At 43.3% G+C, this 11,233-nt stretch overlaps 1 protein-coding gene across 2 annotated transcripts; it reads right to left on the reverse strand.

Moving 5' to 3' along the window:
* Nucleotides 1-7,112: 7,112 nt before the first annotated feature.
* On the reverse strand, nucleotides 7,113-10,225 carry LOC122535029 (sialin-like). Of its 2 annotated transcripts, none has more exons than XM_043666194.1 (6): nucleotides 10,043-10,225; nucleotides 9,516-9,798; nucleotides 8,798-9,383; nucleotides 8,100-8,232; nucleotides 7,462-7,703; nucleotides 7,113-7,326 (listed from the first exon to the last, which is right to left on the reverse strand). In XM_043666194.1, exons 1-6 carry the CDS (start codon nucleotides 10,044-10,046, stop codon nucleotides 7,201-7,203), a joined length of 1,374 nt encoding a protein of 457 aa, XP_043522129.1. In that variant the 5' UTR covers nucleotides 10,047-10,225; the 3' UTR covers nucleotides 7,113-7,200. The 2 variants fall into 2 exon arrangements, with proteins under 2 accessions (XP_043522129.1, XP_043522122.1); XM_043666187.1 differs by having other exon boundaries at nucleotides 9,516-9,801.
* Nucleotides 10,226-11,233: the final 1,008 nt, after the last annotated feature.

The raw sequence follows: 11,233 nt of genomic DNA on the forward strand, positions 1-11,233 counted from the left end.
AACTGTTATCGCATCACTCAACCGGAAGTTCACCGCTGCCGTCCGGAAAAAATAGCCGGATACGCAGGTCCCTGTAATTATGCTTCGTAAAATTCAGGAGTTTTCTCGCGTGCCGTACGAGGCCAGATTGGATCGTTCCGTGGGATGAGACCAGACGTAAAATTTAAATCCCTCTTTCGAGTGGTGGGGGAGGGATAACCCTTTCGCCGCGTGCTGTCAGTAATTTCCTCTTAACTTTGCGATTTTTCAGCATCACGTTAGCTTATCGATCGGATATTTATACGTCGTGCGAGGCTTTACTCTCAACTTTGTTCGTCGGACAGGCTGTCTCAAGAAATATCATTCAATCGTTAGATATTGAATATAAAATTCAATATCTCGAAGCTTTCTTAACCATTTGTACTACAACTATGGCAACCATTTGTACTATTATAATATATAAATATCATAGTGCAGTACGTTGCTGTAATAAATAGCACATAATTGATGCCACTTACACCATAAATAGTACAACTACTTATTCATCATTTTTGCAAAAGAAAACTTTGCAATCGCCAGTCACAAAAGACATTTCAGTCCCTTTATTTTTTGAAAATAACCTACTTTTTCTACACGGTCTCTCTCCCTTTCTCCCTCTACACGTATGCGTATAATCAGCAGAAGTTTTCTCATTCTAATTTCATTCCACCGTCGCGAGGAAAGAAAAGAAAAGAAACGAGAAGAAAGGGAAAGAAAAGGCAGAAAGAAAGGAAGGATCGGAGTCATTGTTGCGCGTTCGCGCTTTATTATTATTTCAATTACGGGGGGGAGGAGGGGGCGGGGGGCGAACGAGAGAGCGGGCCCTTTCAATAGGTTTGCCGTTTCCTCTTCCTGCGCGACGTAATACGGGCACAATCCTCCCCCCCCCTCTCCCCCCACCCGCAGTCGCCACCCTTGACCACCCCCGCGTTACGCCGCGCGCTCCGCACCCTTGAAAACCGTCAGCATATTGCGCATGCATAATTGAACGTGTTCAAACAAATAACAAAGTTTTCGCATGCTGATGAGAACGCTACCGCATTCTGATTTCGGCTGCCACCGCGACTGCCACTGATATATTTTCATTTGCCACACGGGGGACAGATCTCTCTCTCTCTCTCTCTCTCTCTCTCTCTCTCTCTCTCTCTTTTCTCTGTTCCCCGCTGCTCTGTTTCTCCGAGATTCCTGTTTCCTCCTCGAACGGCGAACGTTGCCGCGCCATCGATCGCGGGCTGCACGCGGCCGTGAACCGAGCCCCGGATACGAGGACGTGTACGAAGCGGAAGACGGATCGAGAGACAGCGAGAGAGAAAGACGTCTCGACGGCCGGAACATCCGGCGAGACGCTACGCTCCGTGCGTGTGCGTTCGTGATCGATCGAGGTTCTCCTTCGCGAAAAATTCGGCTGGCGCTTTCGCGGGGAATTTCGGGCATTCTCGATTGGATTGGCGGCAGTAGAGATGTTTTTTTTTTTTCTTTCTTCTTTTTGAAATTCGGAGCTCGTGAAAATTGGGAGGTGGTTTCTGTCGAATTATTTTGAATTATTTCTGTCACTGAAAGGTATTTACTTTTGGCGAGAATTAAGGGGAAGATCGCGTAACTGCAATTAACAGAGAAAGATTTTTTCCATTAAAGTGATTTTCAACGAAAGAACGAAATTACTTTCTCAACAGTACGCTGACATCATTGTGCGAAAGATTAGTTCTATTAATTAAACCGGGAGAGGGGGGAGGGGGGAATAGTTAAGAAAATGAGATCCGGCTGGCCACGTTTCATCCGGAGCGCCATGTTAATGCAACTATGTGTTCTGGGGAATAAATCTGCCCAAAGAGTTAAAAATTCCTCGGTGATTTTTAGCGTAGAGGTTTAATGATGAGAAAACAGATTTGTTACCGTTGAAAGTTTCATATAACAAAGCGCGTTTAAGTCCGAAATTAATGCAAGAAATAAATTACGCACGTGCTTGTAAAGAGATAATATATTGCCGGCCGTATATCTGAGACCGCTATCTTCAGCATTGCAACGCGGAACGTAACAAATGAACAGCCGTACTATCGTTTACCTTGCATTTCCTTCGCATTTTTCAACCGGAGATAATCGCTCTATAGTTAATTCACGCGAATTGATGAAACGATTCTGTCCCAATGAAAATCTGTACCAATAAAATTAAAAGCGCGAGAAATAAAGGACCCGAAATTCTATGTAGTTTCACGATCGAATGAGATTGTCGTGTTCTCGATAACGAACAGACCACGTGATCTTCCACTCTAATACGCTTGAAAATTGGACAAAATTAAACGAGTAGCATTCAAACTTCAATCTACATTAATTAAACGTTGCGATCTTAATTTCAATCGAAATTATAACTTTTAATTGTTACGTAATTTAGTAATTTAATTAAATCAACGGTTTCGGATTATATTCCGTACAATTTTAACAAGTTTAACGCGATACTGTGAGTTCTGAATTCTTGAACAGAATGGAACATATAAATTCTAAATGATTATAAATAATGGAAATTCCAGATAGACTAGAGGGAGATGAATTTAAATAATTAACAGGAAACAGCTTCTGAACAGGTTCCTCGAAAATTTCAATAATCGTCCAAATACGATTCAATGCAACGGAACGTAATGTCTTCTCTCGTGAAACAGCAACAAACAGCCTAATTGTTAATCTCTTGCCTCGGTCTCTGCATTTTACTTCCAATCACTGTTCAAATCTTTTTCAAATTTTTGTCTTCTCGAACCACGTCATGTCACGGAGATTACTATGTACCCAGCCCAACGGTTGGCCGGTCGTTAGCCAAAAGGTTGAGCCAAAAGCGTGAACTAGGTCGCCGCGAGGCAGACCGGGAGGATGCTTGGAGACCCGCGCGGATCGGCCAAGTATTCGCGGATTATTTCCTTAGCGGGAGGAAAAAGCGGGGCGGAGGTCGGCCGGAAAAGGAATGAGAAAGGAAGCGGCGGGAGAAGGTCGACTCGAGGCATTCCACGGAGTCCAGCGAAGAATTCGATATGCCTCGGTTGACGACGATGAAGCGGAGGCAAGGGATGTCGAAACTCGGTCACCCCGTTTCCAATTGACCGGCTTCAAACCGCCGGCAAACCTCCTCTCCTTCGATTCTCTACGGACCAGCCGAGGGCTGCATTACCGCGAACTTCCGGGGCAGATTAGTTGTCGTTGAGTTTCATATTTTACCAAGCGATCCGCTATAGCTCTCGGGCTGTTTAATGCCGATAGTTGCGAGTGGAAGAAAGTTGCAGTTCCTCGAGAGAGTGAATAATTTTGGAGTGATTTGGTCGCGTTGACTGGGATTGTGAATAAAATTGGAACTGGACTTCGGAATGATATTAATTGAAGCATTGGATAAAATGGAAATGTTAAGTGACTGTAAAATTTGGATAGATTGGAGATTGACAGGACTGTTTTCGAGAGGCTATTGTTTCGCTTCGATCTTTGACACCAGTTTGGTAAGGAAATCAACAAAATGAGAGAGTGGAACTTAGTGGAAAGATCGATGCAGTGGTGGGGATAGCGCTAGCGATCAGAGGAGTGGGGGCAAGGGCCTCCGGGCCGCCAGTTAGCCACCTCTGTTCCAAGATATCTTAGGAAATTATAAATTCTATATATTCGTGTGTCTACGTATCGAAAATTTAATTTTACCTGTACAATCGACTGTACTTGTTAATTCCGCTAGTATCTTTAATCAACGATCTAATTAAAATCTAACTGAAACCATTTTTTCTTCCGTTTTAAATATTAAAGATTTTAGCCACGAGGTTCTAAAATTACAATCATACACGTAGAGATGGTAGCAGTTCGAGGCACACGACGCACGATTATTTTCTGTGTTCCCCGGTTCGGGGAAATCGTGGAAAACGCGGATGCGCGAAATTAACGCGGGCACATTCGCGCCTGAATACGAGGCTGGAGAATCGTGCACGTACATAAGGGACACGCACGTGAATGGGGTGCTCAAGTGCAGACACGTGGCACGTCGGAGACCTTAATAGCTCAGTCTCACGACTAAAAGGGTGGTGCTGGTCCGACTGTTAGCAGCTGCATTTTCAGTTGTTCCACACATCCAATCCACCCTTTGATAGCACTGACCTAGATTCCCGTCCGAGCAGCCACGTCGAACAGCAATCGATAACCTCTTTCTACGCAATTAACTATTCCTAATGCCCTTCCGGCGTTTCTACCTCCTCTGCCCTTTTTTCAAAAAAATTACAAACAGATGTGCCTCGTGTTTGCACGTTTTAATACCTAGCCCATGATGATTTTCGTGACTATATTTTCAATACGTTAATTTCGTCGAATGATTTCGATAATATTCGTCAGAGGCAGCAAAGATGTGTAATACAATACCAGAGTACTAGTAAATTTAAATTTAAACGACTGATTGTATTTGTTTGTTTGACGATACTTGGAGATGAATGCGATAGGTCTAATTTAAAATTCTTACGATACTGTATTCTATGTTATTAGATAATTGCGGATTCAAAATAACATCATCGAACAAAAAAATTGTCAAACAAATTGAGTTTGATGTAACAGATGCAAAAACGGTGCATCGTTTCATTTCATTCTTAGTAAATTCGAATCAGTTTAGTTGATTGAGCGTTAAATTTTATTCCTACGAACGGATACTCTATCCTCGCGGTTGTAAAATAACTTTGGAGATAAGTTTCGAGGGTTCAGCACGCTGTGTTACGTATGCACGGTTGCAGAGGCAAAATCGAGCGTGAATGAACCCATACTTTTCGACACTTTGAACTCTCGAAGCGGAACGTTTCGTGCAGGCAGCTTCCCCCTGTGTCACTTACGAACCTTACATCGAGAGACACATTCGCGGCGGCAGACCGCACCGTTATTACCAGCGATAAATCGCCACCTTTAATAAGAGTTCGCATGACGTTCCAGACGGAAGCGACGAGACGCCGCGCCGGCGTCGACTGAAAACGCGATGCTAACCCGACGACGCGACGTTTGATTCTTCGGCTCTTTGATTTCGACTCGGTCCGTTCTGAAAAATCGAATTCCCGAAAATTCCTGATGTTTCTGAAATTCCTGAAATTCCTAAAATTCCTGGAGTGGACTTGAAACTCTAAAAATTGTCAAAATCATGCGAAGACGCGCAGAGTGTCGCGAAAAAATCATCTAGTTCCAGGAAACTATACGGATACACGTACATTTAAAAGGAAAGACGATAATTTAGAAACGGAATTATGTATAATTCCAAAAGCGTTTCGCCGCTGGAGTAAAGCAAACGCAGCTGCGAATCCTTAACGGGGGTGGCAGCCGTCGGCGTTACGCACCGCTAGATTAACAATCCTTGGCGTTTCGGTGTCGCTTTGGATGCGTTGACGCTACTTGGAGGTTGGCTCGAAGGCCCGACTGTAACGAGCCTCAGGATTGATTAACCGTGGCGTGGAGCGACGCGCGGAGCAACTCCACTTCTGCCAAGTCCGGGCAAACGAGTCGACGTCTCGATCCCCTGGCGAAGGATCAGCCGAGCCTTAATTACGCTTGATTAATAGCTTCTTCGACGGATTGTCGGCTGACGGGGACGGCTGTTTAACGGAGGTCTACCATAATTTTTCGCCAGGAGATCCTCTCTCTCTCTCTCTCTCTCTCTCTCTCTTTCTCTCTCTCTCTAATTTTCAGCTAACGCCGCTTGAGACAAAAAGACCGGTCTTGCCTTGCTCTGTTCGATTGATGGATCCTTTGTTCATCGATAAAAAATAAACGCGAAAACAATTGTGCGTGTAAACTATTTATCATTTTTTCGGAAATGTTACAGAGTTGTCACGAGAGATTAATACATATTAGAGAAATATCACAAAGTTTTACTAATTCACTTGTGCCGAAATCTATCGAGCTCTCAAATATTCCTTAAAATTACGAGATGGTTTTCTCTCGAAACTTCTATAAATATTTTGGATATTGAATATATATTTGAATCTCCAAAACCTTCGTACATCTAGTAATCATGTTTGATAATAATTACGCAACACATTCACATTCGTTGAACGGCAAGAGGGAACGGGAAGCCCTCGTTGAAACGCAGGAAGAAGTGTACGAAAAATTTCGTTCGAGACGAACCTAAACATCAAATCAAGAGTCACCGAATTCCTCATGAATTGCGCAGAACCGAACAAAACCGTGAAACGCGATCTCGGCGCGAGTTATCAAAGCGGTGGTCGTTATAAATAATTCCACATTGGTGAAAATCTTTGGAGAGAGAGAAAAAGAGAGAGAGAGAGAGAGAGAGAGAGTCGGCGTGCAAAGGTGAGCGCGCAGTAATTAGAACCGCGAGACCACCCGTAATGATGGTCGACCAATTAAGGGCCACCTGGTACAAAAATCCGTCTTATCCCAATTAGATCGCCGCGTTGGCGACCAGCAGTCCGCAAAAGCTTCTCTCTCTCTCTCTCTCTTACCGTTCCTCTCGTTTGAAAAAGAAACATCCAAAGAGATGCAACGAAAGGGAAGAAGCTCTTGGCAACTTTAACGGAGAATATTTATGGCGGCTGAAATATTACGTTTGTAATCTATTTCGGTGCTATAGCCTCGGTCGTTTCGACGTGCTTCGCCGTTGAAAAACGGAAGATTACAGCTAAGTCATTTCCCCTCTCGTTTGAAACGTTTCCTGCAGTGGAGACCAGATATCAAAGACCACCGTGTCGTCTCGAGAAAAAGAGTGCTCGAAACCGTGTCTCTCTCTCTCGCATTTTATCGTCGTCTACCTGGAAATTTCACGAAGATTTCGAGTTCGCGGAAATTGAACGAATTGCTCTATTTGCCAGCTTCAGGGCTTACAGCCTTGTTGCCAATTACCATTCCATTCTTCATTCGCGAAGCAATACCGTGAACGAAGAACGTTCAGCTGTTGAACTCGCTCATAGCTGTTCATTTCCGATATTTAGCACTCGCGAGTATTTTCACCGTGCGTATTTCCACGCAGTTAGTAAATTTTGTGGCCGAAGAAAATTCACTTAGTGCTGTTAATGACGATTTTTCTAAGAGAAAAAAATCTCTGATAATCCGTGAAGAGTAAGCAGTAAGTAGTTCGTAAACAACGATCGATGAGATGTTCATTTACGTTTATTTCGGAGAAACATATTCATCTACAATTTCTGAATTAATTGTTAGTCGTTCGAAGTTTCGTCCTTACCATTATGCTTCTGGTTGCTGATTCCATTCTTGGATTTCTGCCGATCCGAAAATTGAAAACACAACGAACGCAGAGCATTGAGCGACAATAGTGATCCAGAAAACTATCCTCCATCTTGCCATAGCGTGCTACGATGTAAATATTCACGTGTAAGAAGAGTGTATAGAGAAAGTAAAAATATCAAATGTTACGTTGAGGTATTGCAAAAGGACGTTATATTTTTATTATTGGTGTAATAAGGATGTGTTTTATATTCGTCGTACCCCGTGTTCCATGAGCGCGCCTACCAAAGCAGGCAAAACAAATGCAGAAATTGTGCCGGGAGTGTTTGTAATGCCCATTAAGATTCCAGCATAGTTCGGTGCCAGATCAACGTGATTGATGAGATGCCCAACAAAAATCGCACCGCACAATACTATGCTCATTATCAACAGTATCGTGGAAATTGTCCGTTCGCAGCCGATATAAGCGATTATGAGGAGGCATATACTCGGTGGAATGCAGCCTGCGAAATTAAAGAAAGAAACAATTATGATAGATTCGATGGTAAAAATCGTTGAAACTTCGAATTTTCAGGTCTCGCAAATTTTTTTAATCTCTCTAGATCTCTGAAATTTCGAGCTTCGAAACTACTGAACTACCAAACGTGCAAATTTCTACAATTCCGAGCTTCTGAATTTCTATATTTCCAAACTTGTAAATTTTTTTAATTTCTAGATCTCCAAATTTATTAATTTCTAGATTCCTAAAATTCCTCGAGCCTCGAAGCTCTTGAATTTCCAAACTTGTAAATTTTCTTAATTTCTAGATTACGAAATTTTATTAGTCTCTCTAGAGATCTGAAGTTTCAAAGTTCCCAAGTTTCCAAGTAATTAATTGTAAATTGCACAATGAAGCTTACTTATAAATACCGCGATTTTCCGAGCACGAGTCTGCGTCCAGTACTGGTTTGCTCTGCCCCAATCCAGTAATCTGCCAAGGAATGGGTTCACTATTGCATTTATCAGATATGGAGTACAGCTCAGGGAAGCATTCTGCGCAATTAAATAAGAAAATCGACATTTGAACGGTTCGAAATTAGACGGTTCGACGTTATCTCCGTGAAATATATAAATATTTTAGTGTTACAATAATAGCAGTGGTTATCTAATAACTAAATATTTTAAAATCTCAAACTTTCCTAAATTTCTAAAATTCTTCTCAATTTCTTGGTCTCTGAGTTTTCAAATTTTTAAATTTCTAAATTTCAAAATAATCAAGTTTGCAAGTTTCCAAATTTCTTAACTTTCAAATTCCAAATTCTTTGAACTTCCAAATTTCGTTTCCGGGATTCTAAATTTCCGTATCATCAAATTTCCAAGTTAATGCTAAATTTCCAGATTTCTGAAATCGTAAATTGCCAGACAGCGTAGATGCCAAAATCCTCGAACACCTGGGCTCCCAAATTCCCAAATTTCTAAATTCTCGAATGCCCGAATTCACAAGTATCTAAATTCCCGAATTCCTAAATGACCGGATACCAAAATAAATTCACAGATATCGAAACTTCGAAATCCACTTTGCCAGCTAAGTTGCCAACTAAGTGGAGATCTCTCTTACCGACGTGATGTCGAACCTCAGTATCTTGTTCATGTACAAAGGTAGCTGGGTCAGTAGAAAGTACCAGCAAAAGTTGCCGAAAGTGTTGGTGTAGATCAGGGCCCAGAACGGTACCGACGTGAATATGGATTTCCACGGGACGGCCATCTTCGTGGACTCAGGCCCTCGGTGCCCGTAACTGGTCACGATCCTGCGTCTCTCCTCCTCGCTGATGTACTTTTGCGTTTCCGGATTGTCGGCGAAGAACCAGTAGAACACGGCGCACCAGATCAACGGCAGCGTGCCGTGAATGTAGAATACCGCCTCCCATCCCAAGCAGTTGAGTATCAGGCCGGAGCTCAAGATAGAGATCACGGTGCCGAGCGATATCCCGGCGTAGATGATGGCACCCCACATGCTCTTCTCCTCGAAGATGATCCACTTGCCCACGAGAACGTTCACCACTGGCAGATTCGCGGCGCTCAGCACGCCCGTGATGAATCTCACGGTCAGGAGCAGCGCGAGCACCGGAGCCGATATCGGCACCAACAGCGTGAGGATCGCGTTGGCCAGCACGCAGATCAACAACACGTTCTTGGTGTTGAAGCTGGAAAAATACATAGGATCGACGACCTAAGATCTTGACAACCTAAGACTTCTAAATCTTCAGGCTTAGAAGATTGAGAGAATTCTTTTCCAATCGAGTCGATCTTTGTACCGTTTGTACCGCTTCGCTTACCGATCGGCGAAGTATCCCGCGGGGAACATGCCCACGAGGTAACCGGCGAAGTAGATGCTGACGACCAGGCCTTGCTCCGTCGTTGACCAGTCGAAAGGTCCGTCTATGTCGACCGTCGCGACCGCCTCGTCCTCGAAGTCGCACTCGGGGGGCTCACTGTCGACCGCGGTGATGTTTCTAGCCTTCACCATGCCCACGATCGCCGTCGCTATGTTCACCTTCAGCCCGTAGATGATCATGTTGGCAACGCACAGCATTATGGCGAACATGAACCTCACGATCTCCGCTGATCATCGAAACAAACAGACACAAATTCTGACGATAAAGAAAGGAATATGGTCGCCTCCTAAGGTTTTCATTGTAAAAAACAAACAGATCGCCGGATAGACTCCGGATAGACGGGATTCGAAATTTTCGTCGAATTTCCGTCAAAATCCGCTCGCTTCGGAATTTCAGATCGGCGAAAGTATAACGAGGGAAAAATCGATGACGAAGAATTGCCGAATCCAATAAAACTGATATCTCACCCATATTTCTGCCTGCCTGTTCAAGTACGGTGGGGGGGATTTCAATCCTCTGGCTGCTCTCGGCTCGTCACGTTGACGAGCATCACGCTTCAATTTTACGTACGCGTTCGTGCGATATTGCGTTCGTCTCTTTCCGCATCGATCCGATCCGCGAAAGTCGTTCCTCCTCCGCATTCAACGGCCCGACGACGACTATCGAATTATCGTTAACGACGCAGCCCGATCGAAGTGTACGCTGGATTTTCCTCTCTTTCTCTCTCTCTCTCTCTCTCCGTTTGCCGGGTATATCTTCTTCGACACGACACGTCGGTGACGAGATTACACGTGACGCCGTTTGCGAGACGCCGCGCGGCTCGTTTGTTTCCCAAATCGATGCGAATCTCGACTATAATTTCGGCTGCGCGATTGTTTTTGTCCCCGCGTTCTCGTAATGTGACGACGTTGGCGAAATTTTGACAACGATGAAAAATTGTCGATATCGTTAGAGCATAATAAGAGTTTTAAACATAGAAGCTTCCACTTTCGCAATTATTCTGAGCTCATTTATTGTATTTCGAGAATAGTTAATATTCAAACGTCTCCGGAGCCATTGAAGAATTTTACTCGCGACTGTGAAAACCGAAGCCCTCCTTTCACAACGAACACATTTAATACATGCTCTACGATTCTCTCTCGCCGTTTCATTGAACTTTGAACGTTAGGGTTAGACGATCAAATGTTTCGGTTCTCTCGAATTCTTCTCGTTTAATTCAAACTTGGATAAAATAGCGAAAAAAATCATACAGCAAGTAAGAGCTACTCTAATCTTCAAGATTATGGTAGATTTAATTGTGAGAAAAATTTTTTAACGTTTCCAGAGACGTTCGTAAACGATGAAACTTTGGATTTCTTTCTTGCGTTTAACCGCAATATTCAAACTTCAATAAAATATCGAAGAAAAATCGTAGGACTCATTTTAAAGGCTCGTCGTAAATAAATCTTCAAGATCGTAATTGATCTAACCATGAAAATAATTTTTTAATTTTTCTAGGCATGTCCATAGACACTTTGAGATTTCTCGAAACCCTTTCACCTGACTCTAACATTCGAAGTTCGATAAAACGGCGACAATAAAATCGCAGGGCAGATTTTGAGGGCTCGTTGAGAATGGGAGACTTTATTCTGGACGACTATGGTCGTTTCAATCCCAAA

This window comes from Frieseomelitta varia, unplaced genomic scaffold, assembly GCF_011392965.1.
Source record: "Frieseomelitta varia isolate USP_RPSP 00005682 unplaced genomic scaffold, Fvar_1.2 scaffold_148, whole genome shotgun sequence".
Classification (NCBI taxonomy): domain Eukaryota; kingdom Metazoa; phylum Arthropoda; class Insecta; order Hymenoptera; family Apidae; genus Frieseomelitta; species Frieseomelitta varia.

Excerpts from the sequence above, each read along its gene's own strand:
- LOC122535029 (XM_043666187.1), bottom strand. Across the intron at positions 9,384-9,515 it reads GCGGGATACTTCGCCGATCG|CTTCAACACCAAGAACGTGT; the intron begins GTAAGCGAAGCG and ends GTATTTTTCCAG. Across the intron at positions 8,233-8,797 it reads TGAGGTTCGACATCACGTCG|AATGCTTCCCTGAGCTGTAC; the intron begins GTAAGAGAGATC and ends TTAATTGCGCAG.